General features: G+C 36.3%; 1 protein-coding gene across 1 annotated transcript in view; it reads right to left on the minus strand.

The window, feature by feature from the left end:
- Nucleotides 1–17,427, minus strand: part of LOC141343185 (endoplasmic reticulum resident protein 44-like) — a 44,403-nt gene extending 26,976 nt beyond the window's left edge. The window contains exons 1-6 of the mRNA XM_073847787.1: nt 17,316–17,427; nt 16,489–16,690; nt 16,115–16,180; nt 9,431–9,650; nt 9,248–9,357; nt 9,113–9,163 (exon numbers count right to left, since the gene is read on the minus strand). Coding sequence (XP_073703888.1) covers nt 9,113–9,163; nt 9,248–9,357; nt 9,431–9,650; nt 16,115–16,180; nt 16,489–16,614 — 573 coding nt within the window. The 5' untranslated portion in view covers nt 16,615–16,690; nt 17,316–17,427. The remainder of the gene's footprint in view (nt 1–9,112; nt 9,164–9,247; nt 9,358–9,430; nt 9,651–16,114; nt 16,181–16,488; nt 16,691–17,315) is intronic.
- Between the last annotated feature and the right edge of the window lie 1,722 nt (nt 17,428–19,149).

Below are 19,149 nucleotides of genomic sequence, written 5' to 3' on the forward strand. Positions count from 1 at the left end.
GATAGTTAGACACTGGCAAAAGGTCATAAATGGGCGTGGAGCAGGCACTCTATAGCGCCATCTTTTGACAAAAGTTGGGGGGTTAGTTTTTCCTACAGTCACCAAACTCTGTACATATATTAATCTCATCAATTTGGACAACTTTCTAAATCAAACTCATTAGCTGAGACCAACAGGAAGCCGGCTATTTTGATTTGAATGTGGATTTTTGGAAAAATCAGGCTGTAAACAAATGCACACTACTTCTAAGAACAACCAGCTGCTCACACCAAACTTTTTTAACATGAAGAGAATATTCTGAAGATGTTAAATTGCGAGCGGATTTTGGATATCTTGAACGGTGTGGACGTGGTGATTTTTTAAAGATATAGTAAAAAATATTTTTATATCTTTAAAGTGCAGCATCCAAACTCTTTAAAACTTTTTTCACACAGAGATCTAATCATTCTGAGCAAGTGCTGCAAATAAAAAATGTATACAAGCTTCTATGAATTAAAGAAAATTTTAAAAAGAACTCAGAAACCTGCTGTCACTCTGGTGAATGTCTCTACAGTATGTGTGTGCGTTCAGTCAGGCACAGAGAAGCTCATTATTGCAGGGGGGAGGGGTGAGAGGCAGAGAGGGAGACAGGGGTAGAAAGTGAAACATGCTATCTTGCTTATAGACCATCTTTGAGAAATGCACACATATATATATAGTGTAATCGAAATAAATACGTCTGATCTTTGAGAGTCTGATATTTTGAGAAAATATAAAGGGTCACTAAGTCTTTCATTGTTTGTATTTTGCAGTTGTTCTTTTTTTATTTTTTTATTTTTTTACTGAACTATACCATGAACTTGTCCTATTCAGTCACATAGCAAAAGATTAAGAAAAATTAAACTTTTAGCATTAGCGATTTATCTTCATTGATAGACATTTATTTTCATAGTGTTATTTATTGAATATAAAATTTAAATTAACAATTTCAAGACAAACTTGGACAACAAAACAAGCTTTGCTGTTATCTGTTCAAAACATCTGAAAATTATAAAATTTTAAGATGAGTTATATATTATGAGTATATATATATATATATATCGCCCCTTTCAATACTCAACTTGTTTTTAAAGATATTTTGAAAGAATGAAGCGTTTATAGAGCACTTTATTGTGTATTGCTGTACACCCCCATGAACTGTGTTCATGTTCATGTTAATTCACAGTACATAAATTATATATGAATACTTTTTTAGCTTAATATTAATTAACATTAATAAATGCTATTTATTTATTGGTCATGTTAACTAATATAGTTAATGCTAACAAATAAAACTGAATGGCAACATTTTATATTTTGTGTGTATGTGTCTGTGTGTTGATTTTAAAGTCTAACCCTTTCAATTCTGTAAACTTTAAATCCAAACTAGCAGAGGGTTACTGTGAATGCATGTGTCAACTGGGCACCGTCTTCCTTATTGATTCTTAGTTATGTAGCGCTTAAGAGTGATGTCTTATAACAGGAGGAGTCACCAGCAAAGCAATATCCACACAAAAATTGTACAGATAGGTAACGATGACATTTAAGCAGAAGTGGTGGACGTAAAGCAAGCAATAATAACATTTTGTTATCATCATGAATCATGTTCTTATCATCATCATCAGAGTATAGCGAAAATTTAGCATATTGGTTCACAGTTGGCATTATCTGAAGTCCTTGCATTGATTGCATTTAATTAAATCAACATTATATTTGGTCAGTCTGATTCTTGAGGCCTTAGAGATGTTAAATTGTGAAGATCTTGAGTTTTCATTGAGTTGTTATAACTTAGCCATAAAATGTCTGATCTGCCACAAAATTCACAGGTTTGATAAGAGTCCTGGCCTGAAGACACCTAAAGACCAATATTCAGATATTATCATAGCGCCACTTGTTGGCAGCAGGATATATCATATCTTTCACTAACTCAAACATACCAAGGTCAATCTGCACCAAACTTCATATGTTTGATAATAGTGATGGCCTGAACACATCTACATGCCAATAATTAGTTACAGGCATAGCGCCACCATCTTTCAGCAGCAAGTTTGGCACATTTAAATGACTTATGACAGATTTTTTCTATATTTACTGTATTAAAAGCATACTGCCCACCGTTTGCTGATTTCCTGAAGCCACCGGTCGGCGGTGAGCCCGGGTGCGAGGGCCCGTTCATCGCTGCTCGCAGCTTTAATTAGGGCCCGAGCCCAAAAGGGCGAAGGCCCTATTGTTCTTCTAAGGATTCTTATTTGTTTTTTTTTTTTTTTTTATTTTTATTTTTTTTCAACCGTTGGGGCACTTTTGGGGGCCTTAACATACTCAAAAACTCTTGAAAATTTGCACACACGTCGGAATCTGCCGTCGTCCGGACGCCACAGAGGCTGGGACCCGGGCGTGGTTCAGGGCCTCTACAGCGCCCCCTGGAACACAGTTTGAAAACATGATGTACTGCGCACACATACTTACGCGTATTGATATGAAACTCGGTACACATATAGAACTCATCGAGCTGAACAACTTTTGTACTCTATGTCATGGGCTCCACGCAACAGGAAGTGAGATATTTAGGGCTGTTTAAAAAGCGCATGCTCTGGAATTTAACGTACTCCTCCCAGGAATTCCATGGGATTGTCACCAAACTCGGTCAGCATGATCTCAAGACATTGGGGACGCTAAATTGCGAGGAGATTTTTGATATCTCGAACGGTTTGGCCGTGGCAAGGCGACAAAGTTATGGCGAGAAATGAGAAACAGGAAGTGTCTAATAACTGTTGCACACATTGCCTGATTCTGATGAAACTTCACCAGTTTGTTCCTTGTATGATGCCGATTCCATAAATGTGACTATTATGAGTCAAAGTTATAGCGCCACCAACTGGCAGCAGGAAGCGTGTCATTTTCAAAATCCTTTGAAATCAGCCTCTTAATTTTACTTGATTTTCTTCAAACTTCATCAAAATAATGTCAAAACACGGCCGATGAGAATATGTAAAGGGGTCGATGATAAATCAAATGCTGTTGCCATGGCAACGTGTCAAACTTTAAAATTTGATTCCTGTCTTTTCGAGGCAGATAACATGCTTAGAATTTCATGAAACTCAACACACACATCAATATTAATGATAGTTAGACACTGGCAAAAGGTCATAAATGGGCGTGGAGCAGGCACTCTATAGCGCCATCTTTTGACAAAAGTTGGGGGGTTAGTTTTTCCTACAGTCACCAAACTCTGTACATATATTGTTCTCATCAATCTGGACAACTTTCTAAATCAAACTCATTAGCTAAGACCAACAGGAAGCCGGCTATTTTGATTTGAATGTGGATTTTTGGAAAAATCAGGCTGTAAACAAATTCACACTCCTTCTAAGAAAAATAAGGTATTCACACCAAACTTTTTTAACATGAAGAGAAGATTCTGAAGATGTTAAATTGCGAGCGAATTTGTGATATCTTGAACGGTGTTGACGTGGTGATTTTTTAAAGATGTAGTAAAAAACATAACCCTAATTTTTTTATATCTTTAAAGTGCAGCATCCAAACTCTTTACAACTTTTTTCACACAGAGATCTTATCATTCTGAGCAAGTGGTGTAAATATCAATTTAATACAAGCTTCTATGTATTAAAGAAAATTAAAAAAAGAAATTAGAAACCTGCTGTCACTCTGCCTGTGCCTGTCTGTGTTCAGTCACCATTGAGTCACTGAAGAGTGACTGAAGGGGGGAGGGGTGTAAGGGAGAGAGACCAGTGGAACATGCTGTTTTGCTTAAGACCATCTTTGAGGAAGATGCACATTGCTGTAGCGTAATCGACATAAATATGTCTGATATTTTGAGAAAATATAAAGGGTCATTAAATCTTTCATTGTTTGTATTTTGCAGTTGTTGTTTTTTATTTATTTTTACTGAACTGTACCATGAACTTGTCCTATTCAGTCACATAGCAAAAGATTAAGAAAAATACAACTTTTAAGCATGAGTGAATAATCTTCATTGTAGACAATATTTTCATAGTGTTATTTATTGAATATAAAATTATAATAATTAAAAATTTCAAGACAAACTTTGACAACAAAACAAACTTTGCTGTTATCTGTTCAAAACATCCGAAAACCATCATTTTAAGATCAGTTATATATATATCGCCCCATTAAAACACTCAACTTGATTTTTAAAGATATTTTGAAAGAATTAAGCGTTTACAGAGCACTTTGTGAATTGCTGTACACCCACATGAACTGTGTTCATGTTCATGTTAATTCACAGTACATAAACTAATTTACCTTTAAACAATATATGAATACTTTTTTTTAGCTTAATATTAATTAACATTAATAAATGCTATTTAATTATTGTTCATGTTAACTAATATAGTTAATGTTAACAAATGAAACTGGATGGCAACATTTTATATATTGTGTGTATGTGTCTCTGTGTTGATTTTAAAGTGTAACCCTTTCAATTCAGTAAACTTAAAATCCAAACTAGCAGAGGGTTACTGTGAATGCATTTGCCAACTGTGCACCGTTTTCCTAATTGATTCTTAGTTATGTAGCGCTTAAGAGTGATGTCTTATAACAGGAGTCACCAGCAAAGCAATATCCACATACAAATTGTACAGATAGGTAACGATTTAAGCAGAAGTGGTGAATGTAATGCAAGGAATAATAACATTTTGTTATCATCATGAATTACATGTTCTTATCATCATCATCAGAATATAGGGAAAATGTTCACATTTGGTTCACAGTTGGCATTATCTGAAGTCCTTGCAGGGGATTAGGTTTATAGCAAACTCCTCCTAGACATTTAATGAAATCAACATTATATTTGGTCAGTCTGATCTAGAGGCCTTAGAGATGTTAAATTGTGAAGATCTTGAGTTTCAGTAAAGGGCGTGTCCGTGGCGGCCTGACAAAGTTTGATGTTTTGCCATGGACATAGGTGTAATAACTCAGCCATAAAATGTCTGATCTGCCTCAAACTTCAGAGGTTTGGTAAGAGTCCTGGCCTGAAGACACCTAAAGGCCAATATTCAGATATTATCATAGCGCCACCTGTTGACACCAGGATATCTCATATCTTTCACTAACTCAAACATACCAAGGTCAATCTGCACCAAACTTCATATGTTTCATAATAGTGCTGGCCTGAACACATCTACATGCCATTTATAGGCATAGCGCCACCAGCTGCCAATGGGAAGTTTGGCACATTTAAATGACTTATGACATATTTCTCATATATTTACTGTATTAAAAGCATACTGCCCACCGTTTGCTGTTTTCCTAAAGCCACCGGTCAGCGGTGAGCCCGGGTGCGAGGGCCCGTTCATCGCTGCTTGCAGCTTTAATTAGGGCCCGAGCACCGATGGTGTGAGGACCCTATTGAATCTGCTCCGTTTATTATTATTATTATTATTATTATTATTATTATTATTATTATTATTCTTCTCCAAAATGAATCGCATTTTTGAGGGCTTAGACATACCCGAAAACTCATGAAACTTTGCACACACATCAAACCTGGCGAAAATTTACGTCTGATATGGGTTTCAGAGATGGGTGTGGCAAAATGGCTCGACAGCGCCACCTTTAGACGTTCAGCGGTGTGCGCTTTCATCTGTGATTCACGTACATGCACGGAAATCGGTACACACATGTAACACACCAATACCTACAAAAAAGCCTCTTGGAGCAAAATTTGACACCCAACAGGAAGTCGGTTATTTTTAATTTTCTCAGCAAATTTTGTGTCATTTTTGCCATTTTCAGGCCTCGTACTTGAACGAACTCCTCCTAGAGATTTATTCGGATCAACGCCAAATTTGCTGAGTTTAATCTAAAGCCCTTTGTGACGTTAAATTGCGAAGATCTAGAGTTTTCATCAGAGGGCGTGTCCGTGGCGGCCTGGCAAATTTCGATGCTTCGCCATGAAAAAGGAAGTTGCTACAACTCAGGCATAAAATGTCCGATCTGTCCCAAACTTCACATGTGTGATAACACTCCTGACCTGATGACATCTATATGTCCATATTCAGTTATAGTCATAGCGCCACCTGCTGGCAACAGGAAGTGTCATGCTGTACTCTGCAACAAACTCCTCCTAGAGATTTATACAGATCAACACCAAAATCGGTCAGTCTAAGCAAAAGGCTTTAGTGATGTTAAATTGCGAAGATCTTGAGTTTTCGTTGAAGGGCGTGTCCGTGGCGGCCTGGCAAATTTCGAGGTCTCGCCATGGATAATACACTTGTTATAACTCAGCCATAAAATGTCCGATTTGCCTCAAACTTCACATGTTCGATAAGAGTCCTGGCCTGAACCAATCTGAAGGCCAATATTCTATTATAATCACAGCGCCACCTGTTGGCAACAGGAAATGACTTGTATCAAACTCTTCCTAGAGATTTAATGATATCAACATTATATTTGGTCAGTCTGATCTAGAGGCCTTAAAGATGTTAAATTGCGAAGATCTTGAGTTTTCGTTAAAGGGCGTGTCTGTGGCTGCATGACAAAGTTTGATGTTTCGCCATGGACATAGAAGTTGTTATAACTCAGCCATAAAATGTCCGATCTGCCTCAAACTTCACAGGTTTGGTGAGAGTCCTGGCCTGAAGACACCTAAAGACCAATATTCAGATATTATCATGGCGCCACCTGTTGGCAGCAGGATATATCATATCTTTCACTAACTCAAAAATACCAAGGTCAATCTGCACCAAACTTCATATGTTTGATGAAAGTGGTGGCCTGAACACATCTACATGTCAATAATCAGTTATAGGCATAGCGCCACCAGCTGGCAGCAGGAAATTTGGCACATTTAAGTGACTTTGACATATTTCTCCTATTTTTACTGTATTAAAAGCATACTACCCACCATTTGCTGTGTTCCTAAAGCCACTGGTCGGCGGTGAGCCCGTGTGCGAGGGCCCGTTCATCGCTGCTTGCAGCTTTAATTATTATTATTATTCTTCTTCTTCTCCGGAATGAATCGCATTTTTGAGGGCCTAAACATACCCGAAAACTCATGAAACTTTGCACACACATCAAACCTGGCGAAAATGGATGTCTGATATGGGTTTCAGAGATGGGTGTGGCAAAACGGCTCGATAGCGCCACCTTTACACGTTCCGCGGTGTGCGCTTTCAGCTATGATTCACGTACATGCATGAAAATCGGTACACACATGTAGCTCACCAATACCTACAAAAAAGCCTCCTGGGACAAAATCCGAAACCCAACAGGAAGTCGGTTATTATTAATTTTCTTAGCAAAATTTGTGTCATTTTTGCCATTTTCAGGCGTGGTACTTGAACGAACTCCTCCTAGAGATTTACTCCGATCAACAGCAAATTTGGTGAGTCTAATCTAAAGCCCTTTGTGACGTTAAATTGTGAAGATCTAGAGTTTTCATCGAAGGGCGTGTCCGTGGCGGCCTCGCAAATTTCGATGTTTCGCCATGAAAAAGGAAGTTGCTATAACTTAGGCATAAAATGTCCGATCTGTCCCAAACTTCACATGTGTGATAACACTCCTGACCTGATGACATCTACATATCCATATTCAGTTATAGTCATAGCGCCACCTGCTGGCAACAGGAAGTGTCATGCTGTACTCTACAACCAACTCCTCCTAGAGATTTATACAGATCAACACCAAAATCGGTCAGTCTAATATAAAGGCCTTAGTGATGTTAAATTGTGAAGATCTTGAGTTTTCGGTAAAGAGCGTGTCCGTGGCGGCCTGACAAATTTCGAGGTCTCGCCATGGATATAAAACTTGTTATAACTCAGCCATAAAATGTCCGATTTGCCTCAAACTTCACATATTCGATAAGAGTCCTGGCCTGAACACATCTGAAGGCCAATATTCTATTATAATCACAGCGCCACCTGTTGGCAACAGGAAATGACTTGTATCAAACTCCTCCTAGAGATTTAATGATATCAACATTATATTTGGTCAGTCTGATCTAGAGGCCTTAGAGATGTTAAATTGCGAAGATCTTGAGTTTTCGTTAAAGGGCGTGTCCGTGGCGGCGTGACAAAGTTTGATGTTTCGCCATGGACATAGAAGTTGTTATAACTCAGCCATAAAATGTCCGATCTGCCTCAAACTTCACAGGTTTGGTAAGAGTCCTGGCCTGAAGACACCTAAAGGCCAATATTCAGATATTATCATAGCGCCACCTGTTGGCAGCAGGATATATCATATCTTTCACTAACTCAAACATACCAAGGTCAATCTGCACCAAACTTCATATGTTTGATGAAAGTGGTGGCCTGAACACATCTACATGCCAATAATCAGTTATAGGCATAGCGCCACCAGTTGGCAGCAGGAAATTTGGCACATTTAAGTGACTTTGACATATTTCTCCTATTTTTACTGTATTAAAAGCATACTACCCACCATTTGCTGTGTTCCTAAAGCCACCGGTCGGCGGTGAGCCCGTGTGCGAGGGCCCGTTCATCGCTGCTTGCAGCTTTAATTTAAAATATTTTTAATGAAATCCGAGTGCTTTTTAACTCTGCATAGACAGCAATGCAACTGAATGCAACAGTGTGTGGTGCTGTTGACACAGGAGCCAGCTATTTTGTGTTCTGTTGAAAAAGCAAAGTCATACAGGTTTGGAACAACATGAGGGTGAGTAAATAATGACAGAATTTTCATTTTTGGGTGAAAAATCACTTTGAGAGTAAGAGAGACAGACATTCAGCGCACATGATCTCTCCTCCACCAGTTTTCCAACTGCACATTGTTCTAATAATGGCTGCTATATGGCATGGCTTCTCATTAATCCTCGCTGGTTAGCACATGGCTGACAGATTGTCACCAATCTCTTTATGTCTTCTCAATCACACACAAGCACACACACACACACACACACACACACACACACACACACACACACACTGCTGGGATCAATACCACCTTGTTGGCTCTCAGGAGACAAAGCCATTTGTCTGACAGCTCTGCCAAACCTAAGGGTTTTGGTCACCACCTTTTATCAACACACATACCACACATGCTGTCTCTCACTGTCTCGAAGAATGAATCGTTTCCATAGATGTGTGATACTTACATGAACAAGAGTGGAGAACTCGTTCACTAAACCATTTAACTCCAGTAGGTCCTAAACAAACATAGCACAAAAGTCACACTCTAAGTCTTTGTATTCAAATATATTTATGTGTTTGTAAGTGTTTGTGTGTATCACCTCAGCTAAAGAGTCCCAGGACTCAGCAGCATTCTGTTCTGGAGGGATTTCGGGCAGGAGCAGCTGTGTTTGAGTGACAGGGGAACCGGGAATATCTGTATCACCGTCACCTAATACATCACATGAAAGTGAAAGAGCTTGCAAAAAATAATCTTCATTATCTTCATTATCAGAATCACATACTGTGCAATGTATATGAGGCAGTGCTGATTTCGTGAGAGTCTTTGCCGATAACAGGAACATCTGGCCTATTGACAGCATCCGAGTGAATCCGGAGGAACTCTTGAATGGCAGTGGAGGCTCGATCTCTGATTGGCTGAACAAGTTTCTCCAGAGCTTCGGTGTCAGCACTGCGGACCCGCCCACACAACTTCTCCATCTCCCGCAGGTTCGATCGCAATTGCTGCAAAGAAGAAAAGTGAAAGTCTTTGTGATAACAGGATCCATGGTTTTATTCAAAAAGTCTATAGTATTTTACTCATCTATTTAAACTTGACGTTTTCAGTTGAACAAAATATGTGGTGTGTAACAAAATGCAATAAATAACACTGTGAGTGATTGTTTATTGCACATTTTAATACCTTAAAGAGCCTGTCAAATTGTGATCTGAAAACCTGAAACCAGAAATCGTTTACACTTTTTCTCTCCATACACATCTTATCCACTACAAACACCTCATTAAGTACTCACTCAAAATGAAAGTGTGTTTGTGTTAGCAAAATGAGTTTGTAAAATTAAAAATATAAAACACTTATAACAAACACATGGCTCAGACACATTTCCATTGCTTTCCCATGACCTTTACAGTCGTTTATCATTACTGGATTATTTAATTTAATTTTACATTATTTTAGATATAATTGAACATGATTACTGGCTCATTTTATTTTATTTTAAAATTTATAATTTTAAATTAATTCTTAATTTTTACACAAACACTCCCAAACAGCAAAATCCAACCAATGGAATTTAACTCAGCAGCGATAAAATAAAATAAAATAATATAATATAAAATAAAATAAAATAAAATAAAATAAAATAGTATTTGTTCTTTTTTAAACTGGATTGTTATTATTATTATTGTTATTATTATTATTATTTACTTATCTACACTACCAGTCAAAAGTTTTTGAACAGTAAGATATTTAATGTTTTTTAAAGAAGTCTTTTCTGCTTACCAAGCTTGCAATTATTTGATCCAAAGTACAGCAAAACAGTAACATTTTGAAATATTTTTACTATTTAAAATAACAGTTTTCTATTTGAATATATTTTAAAATGCAATTTATTCCTGTGATTTCACAACTGAATTTTAGCATCATTACTCCAGTCACGATTCTTCAGAAATCATTTTAAAATTCAGATTTGCTGCTCAAAAAACATGTATTATTATTATTATTATTATTATTATTGTTGTTGTTGTTCTTATTATTATTATGTTGAAAACAGCTGAGTAGAATTTTTTCAGGTTTCTTTGGTGAATAAAAACTTCAGAAGAAGAGCATTTATCTGAATTAGAAATCTTTTGTAACATTATAAATGTCTTTATCATCACTTTTGATCAATTTTAATCATCCTTGCTAAGTAAAAGTATTCATTTCTATGATTTACTTCCCTAAAAAAGAAACTAAAATTATGCTGACTCTAAGTTTTTAATGTTCTTTTAATTAGTGTATAATGTTACAAAAGCTTTTTATTTGAGACAAATGCTGATCTTTAGATCTTTCTCTTTATCAAAAAATCCTTAAAAAAGTACTCAAATGTTTTAAATATTATAATAATAATAATAATAATAATAATAATAATAATAATAATAATAATAATAATATTAAATGTTTCCTGAACAGCAAATCAGCATTTTAGAATGATTTCTGAAGGATCATGTGACACTGAAGACTGGAGTAATGATACTAAAAATTACATTTAAATTACATTTTTAAAATATATTCAAATTGAAAGCAGTTTTATAGTAAAAATATTTCACAATATTACTGCTTTTGCTGTATTTTCGATCAAATTAATCCAGGCTTGGTGAGCAAAATGTAATTCTTTAAAAAAACATTAAAAATCTGTTTAAAAAAAAAAAAAAACTCTCAACAACTGTCCTCCCTTTATGGTATTTGATAAATTAATAAAAATAAAAAAAAGAAGACAATTATATTCATTATCAATGGTTTCTCCCAAGATTGCATTATTTTCAATACATTTTCCAGACCTGGATATAACAGTTTTAAAACTTTATTTTCTCGTTAATTACAAACCAGATGCTGACGAAAACCTGAAGTTACATAAAAATGAACTGGTGCTTTGTCAGGGCCCATTGATTCCCACCGGCTCATGTCCGGAAGCAAACATCTAACAGGCATTACAGATCAATTCATACGTATTGAACACAGAGGTCAAAGCCAACAGCCGGCCAATCAAAGCGTTCCGCTCAACTGCTCTCATTTCACACTCTGAATAATCATACTCAGAATCATAACTGATTCACATACACACAGAACACTAAAAACATTACTAACACATGCAGCTTGCTTTATAATATAGAATGGGGACAATGAGGATCTCAAAAACAGCAAAAAAATTAAATCTCAATCTGGGTCAGTCCAGCCACCCCCCACCCCCAAAAGCTTCTTCTATAGGTCTGTGATGAGAGCAATCTTAAGGTTTTTACTCTCTTGCTCTGTCTCTTTTTCTGTCCCCGGGGAGCTACTTTAACAATGTCTGTCTTTTTTCCGTCTATTGTCAGTCGTCCACATGGTGCTGACACAGAAACACTTGCAGGCTCTCATACACTCTCTGCAGTGGTGGACATAGGAAAGCTCTCTGGCATCTCTAGGGGGACCAGACCTGGGTGCTAGGGTCACACACACACACTCACAGCACATAACACACTCCAAGGACTGCCCCATGAGAGAACCCAAACAGACTCTCAGAGACATTAACACACAGGTTACATGCTTGTCTGGCCATTAGGTAGAGAAAAGACATCACACGTACACCATCCTGTACACCAGAGACCTGAGTCAAACATTACTTAATATATATATATATATATATATATATATATATACACACACACACACACACACACACACACACACACACACGTATATATACAGTCATGGACAAAATTGTTGGCACCCTTGGTAAATATGGACAAAGAAGGCTGTAAAAATAAATCTGCATTGTTTCTCCTTTAGCTCTTTTAGTCAAAAATTTTGCAAAATTCAAACATTTCATTAAAGTTAAACAATTTAAAGTGAGGTGGAATATAACTTTATGAAAAAATGTTTTTCTCAAATACACCCTGGCCACAATTGTTGGCACCCTTAGAAATTCTTATGAGTAAATTATCTCCTAAATATATTTCCATTGAAATTTCCAATTTCTTAGCACACCAAGGTGACTGGAAACATGATGTTGTCCAGTCATGACGTCTTGGTGCACAGATGAATAAATATTAGTAACACAAAGCCCAAACCAACCTAATCATTCATCACAATGGGTAAAACCAAAGAATATACTTCTGATGTACAGCAAAAGATTGTTGATCTTTACACAATGCAAAGTGGCTTTAAGAAAATACTTAAAACATTAAATATTCTCATTTCCAACATCAGGGAAATAATTAAGAAGTTTTAATGGACTGGAGATGTTAAAAATCTGCTTGAAACATGATGTGTGTCAATATTGTCTTAATGTGCAGCAAAGAGAACAATTTAAGTGGCCAAATACTCTTCAAAGATCACAAATGGAAAATTGCAGAAATCAGTTGAAATTTAGTGTCAGAAAAAAATATTAAAAATAAAGGAAAACTTCACCTCCATCACAACAGACACTGTTCAAGAAACAAATCATCTGCTCTCATGTAAAATCAAACTCCACCATATTAATTTACCATACTGGAACTTCAGCCAGGAATGGCTTTTATTGCCATATGAAATGAGAATTTCTTTTTTTGGAGCTAGAACACATTAAAGGTTTGGTGCACACAGGGATAAAAAAAAGTGCCCCATGTCCACATTTAAATATATCACCAGATGTTCTTTTTTGTGGACCTAATTTTACACCAAAGATCCTAGACATCTTATTCAGATACATGCCATCATGTTTTATATCAAATACCAACAGATAAAAAAAGGTAAAACTGACTTGCTCAGTTAGAAATATTATAATGGGTCATGGTTAAATCTTCCATCACCACATTGATTCAAAACAAACATCAAAATCAACACAAAAACTGGTCACTGAACACAAAATCAAGATTCTGCCATAACTATCCCAATTCCCTGACCTGAATCCTATGGAAAATGAGTGGGATAAACTGAAGAAGAGTGAGCACCAACATTTAAAGGATCTGGAGAAATTCTGTATGGAGGAATAGTCTAAAATCACTTGCCATATATTCTCAAACCTCATCAGGCATGAAGGGGGGGGGGAAATCAGAGCTGTTTTTCATGCAAATGGAAGTTGCAGAAAGTTTTGAATACAAGGGTGCCAATAATTATGGCCAGGGTGTATTAGAGAAAACCATTTATTTCATAATATTATATTCTCCCCACTTAAATTTTTTTAGTTTTAATAAAATGTTTGAATTTTGCTGATTTTTTGACTAAAGATCAACAGGAGAAACAACGCAGATTTATTTTTACAGCCTTCTTTGCCCATATTTACCAAGGGTGCCAACAATTTTGTCCATGACTGTATAGACATGTCTCACAGCTGTATTAGAGGAGGATGAAGACATGTTATGAGATATTTTTATCATGTTCAGAGACATTTGTGAATGCACAGATTACTTACTTTTAATTTTTGCTTAACCTGCATTAAACCTGATCAACATGATTTATTTTTTGCTTGAAGGGACAGTTCACCCAAAAATTAAAATTCTGTCATTAATTGCTCATCCCTTGTCGTTCCAAACCCATAAGATCTTTGTTCATCTTTAGAACACAAATTAAGATATTTTTGATTTTTTTGGGGGGATGAAGACTGACACAGACGAGAAAAAAATGATTAAATAAAGTCCTTTTTTCTCGTAGCTACTTAACATTACGGTTGAACCACTGATGTCAATAGACTATTTTAATGATGTCCTTACTACCTTTCTGGGCCAATGTGTCAGTTGCGTTGTTGTCTATGCAGGGTCAAAAAGCTTCTGTATTTCATCCAAAATATCTTCATTTGTGTTCCGAAGACGAGCGAAGGTCTTACGAGTTTGGAACAACATGAGGGTGAATGACAGAATTTTCATTTTTGGGAGAACTATCCCTTTAAAAGAATAGTTCACCCAAAAATAAAAAATGTGCTGAATATTTACTTACCCTCAGGCCTTCCAAGATGTAGATGAGTTTGTTTCTTCATTGGAACAGATTTTAAGAAATTTAACATTACTTGTTTACCAATGGATCCTCTGAAGTAAATGGGTGCCGTCAGAGTGAGTCCAAACAGCTGATAAAAACATCACAGTAATCCGGTCCATCATTTTGCTTTGTACAATGAAAAGCTGTTTGTAATAAAATAATTTATAAGTAAGATATTTATGAACTTATGGATTATTGCAATGTTTTTATCAGCTGTTCGGAGTAAGTGAAGTAATGCTATATTTCTCCAACTCATCTCCAATCTCATCTACATCTGTTTTTTATACAATGAAAGGAGTGGTGATCACGTCTGTCAAACTAGTTTTTTCAGTTAACTATGATTTTCAGTCTGTTCAACAAACAAATCTACTGATTTTATGGAATATACAGCACAAGACCTTTTTTTAGTTTGAAAACCACTATCAGCAGCTCAGACACCCTGCCTGACGTCTCCTTCTGAGTTCCATTGAAAAACGTCATATAGGGTGAATTAAAGATGACAGAACTCCTATTTTTGCCTAAACGATGCCTTTTAACTGTGCCCATATGATGTTAAGAATTATTATGCAATTAAACCATGGCAACAGCTTGTTACATCACTAAGAATGTTTTGTCTGAGCAACATTCCACAGTGCCTTGTGGCACATGGGAATATTTTGAAACCAGCTCACTACCCTGAGAAAACCAACAATAAAATGGAGAGACATTTTTTTTGGTGAACTGAAACAACACATACGAACCCAAATCCCCTTAGTCGTTAATAACTTTGCGACCATGGCTTTTCCCGTCATTTGCATGCGGATGAGGATTTTTACATTTTATTTTATGGAAATTGAACTCTCAAGAATAATTTACAGACAAAGAAATGCTTCAGATGAGCATATCACGTTAAAAACAGATGCGCTTCTTAATACTTTTGTGGAAATCAATTGATTAGAACTTAGAAAGTTCGAAATAACAGCATTTATTTGTAAAGGAAATATTTTGTAACATTATAAATGTCCTTACTGTCATTTCTGGATTAACTGAATGCATCCTTGCAAAATAAATATGTGACCCTGGACCACAAAACCAGTCTTAAGTAGCACAGGTACATTTGTAGCAATAACCAAAAATACATTGTATGGGTCAAAATTATTGATATGCCAAAAATCATTAGGATATTAAGTAAAAATCATGTTCCATGAAGATATTTTGTACATTTCCTACCGTAAATACATCAAAAATTAATTACTGATTAGTAATATGCATTGCTAAGAACTTGGACAACTTTATAGGTGATTTTCTCAGTATTTTGATTTTTTTCTCAGCTAAATATTGTCCTATCCTAACAAACCGTACATCAATGGAAAGCTGAATTATGATGAGTTTTCATATCTTTTGATTGGTTTTGTAGTCCAGGGTCACATATATCAATTTCTTAAAAAAACAGTGTTATAGTTATTATTGTCAATCATTGCAATTTCACATCTCATCTTGCTATATTACAATTTTATTGTACCTGGACAGTGCGGCTGGAGTTGATGTGCTCTTGGTGAAGTTTGTCCCACTGACTGTTCCTCTGAAACTACAAAAAAGAAGCTTACTTAATTTCACAGCTTTAGCACTTTATACATGTACATTTAATAAAATCTCATAGTCTCAGCCTGTTAATTCACAATCATCTAAGTTTCCATGGCTATGCAAGATCCCCCAAACCCTGTTATCCTATTATTTGTTCCTTAAGCAGGCTGACCGGGAGAGATTTCAGATACACCATGAGCTATTCAGCACTCGACTCCCTATGGTGACCACACACACAGACACATGGCTCTCTCTGTTGACCATATGCTGAGTTTTGGGTGTGATGTGCTGGGCTCGTGTGTGCGTTTGTACCTTTTCTATGTTGTGTTGGTGCTGGTGCAGTCTCTCCAGATCAGTTGGAATGGCCACTTTAATGAATTTCTGAATGGGGGGCTCCAGGCGCCGAAGTGGAAGCTTTCCAGCCTCCTCCGCCATCATGACCGTCTCTTATGACCTCTCTCTCTCTCTTATGAAGGTCACAGGCTTAACACATCCATACATACTCAGTGTTCCTCTAAAAGACAGTAAGGGACAATATAACAATTTAATTATATATGAAATTAAAATGTTAGTATTTTTAAACTATATATAAAAATAAATAATATAAAAGACAACACAGTATTAAGCTGGGGGGGGGGGGGTTCTTCTACTAGAAAGTTAGTACAATATCACGGAACAGTGATAGTAACTAACATATGGTAACACTACGGTACTTTTGATATAGGCTTAGTACTATGGTACTGAATGCATAATTTTGTACCATGGTGTTTACAATGCACTCTGAGATACTTCAAGCAATATAGTCCAACAACACGGTATAACTATTACCAATTTATATTTGTACAAAACATGGTAAAACTAAAGATACTAAAGTGCAAGTGTCATATGTCCACATTATAGACGTCTAGCGTAATGAGACTGTTACACTATCAATATTAGCTGACAAAACCGGACTGTGTTTACATTCTCATGTTCAACATAATACTTTTTAAACGCCATAATAATAAAATCCCTAGGGCAAACAGATGTGTATAAGTTCAGCTAGCTTGCTACACTCCCTTAACAGACTTTAGCTCTGTGACTGTAAACCACACACACTGAAACTGCCTTTTTTCAGTTTCATATAAGTCTTTTCTTACCTGTCGAGAAAACGGTAAACAGCGAAGATCTGCTGTCGGTGATTCAAGTCGCTGTCACTAACTTTGTGTTTGTAAACAGTGGTTTCGCTTTGTTCTGTGTGCAACAACAAAATGTGTCCGTCTATGGCTCTGTGCGGAACTAAAACTGTTTTAAAAGAGCGAACGTGCCGGTCAACTTTATCTTCCAGGGGATGAAACACTTTAAAAATCAATGTTTAGTTACGAAAAATGCTAATTGTTGCAACTGTTGCATGAAATAGCAAACTTTTTCTGGGAGAGGTAAACTATATAATATTTAATGTCCACATTTGGACTTGGAGAGTTATATATGAAATATATTTTTTCCAGTTTGCCCATTTTAATCAGTGCATGGTGAAATTTAATGTTACAGTGTCTACACAATCCAAGTATAGCAGGTATTATACATTATACATTTCTCTTTTTTCACATTTCATAACAATAACATTGTGTAATGTCAAATGTGCAAATATATTTTAGATTATAAAATATATATATAGGCATATGCTTCTAACCCACTGTCAAAGAGTGTCTTTCTCACTGCCCTTTCTGATATAAGCCACGATTCGGTCAGGTACCTGGATGTGTGCATGGATTGCACACTTAAAGTTCTTCTGAATATGTTGTTCTGCTAATTTATGTGGAAGCTGCTAAATCATATAGGGAAGGACTTAGTAAGCAGGAAAGTAATATTTTGACTAACTAAAGTTTATATGTGGTAAAGATACGTACAAGCAGTATTAATGAAGATATTAGCCTAATATTTCACCTACCTGACTGGAAATGATAAGAACAAACATGAATGTTGTCAAGATTCTTGCCCTCGAAGTCCTGGTTCAGTTTGGCCAACCACAAACGTCTTTTGTTCCTCAGACAGTTTTTTGTACTCTTCTCCTTGATTTGTTATAACTTTTGGCAGTCTATAGTACTCCAAATATTTTTTCCCGATCCGACCGATTAGTACAGCCCAAACTAACATGACAATAACTGATCATATTCATCAGCAATAATCAGCAAAATATGCGAGTATCATTCGGTTCAGAGACATTGTTTATGTTCTGTGCTGCCAATATGGCCAAATGATGACATGTTGTCAAAACACTCTATCGTAAGCTGTCAAAAAAAAAAAAACAAATCTTCCTAGAAATCAATATGTTCAATGAGTTGTGCAAAAGCTCACAGTACATAACTGTTGATATTTCCAAAGAAAATCTAAACCAAATTTGTCCAGAGGTTTGGAATGATTAGGTTATCAGAAAGTCATTAGATAATGATTTTAGTATTGCATCACAGACCCAGTTTTTTTAAGCATAGTTTGTATAATAAATGTGCACTAAAATAATAAAAGCAATTTTTTGTGTATGTAAATATATGAGGACTTTGAACGTGTTGGGTATAATTAAGGTTCACACACACTGCACACACCTGCTCTTCCCTCAGCGCCCCAATGATCAGTGTTTCCGGCTTTAGGGAACACCAACGGATTAACCACATGTGAGCACTGAGATCCAACCAAAGCCCACTGTGTGCTCCCGACCTCCCTCCCTCCCAGTCTCTCTCTGGGTATCTTTATTTCTGTATCTCCCAAAGGCTTTCTGTAAAGCTCTGGATCTTTAAGTTTATTTTCCAGCCACACACATACAGAAACAGAAAGACACAGAGAGAGATGTAACCACTTCAGAACCATTTCAGTTCATAAAGAACCTACAAAGAAATCACCCACACAGCCAACCAGCGTGAAAAGCCACACTGCAGACAAGTTTCATAAGCCTCGTTTACAGGTACAAACCACCTTATCTACATGACTGATAATCAC

This window comes from Garra rufa, chromosome 9 (genome assembly GCF_049309525.1).
Source record: "Garra rufa chromosome 9, GarRuf1.0, whole genome shotgun sequence".
Lineage (NCBI taxonomy): Eukaryota > Metazoa > Chordata > Actinopteri > Cypriniformes > Cyprinidae > Garra > Garra rufa.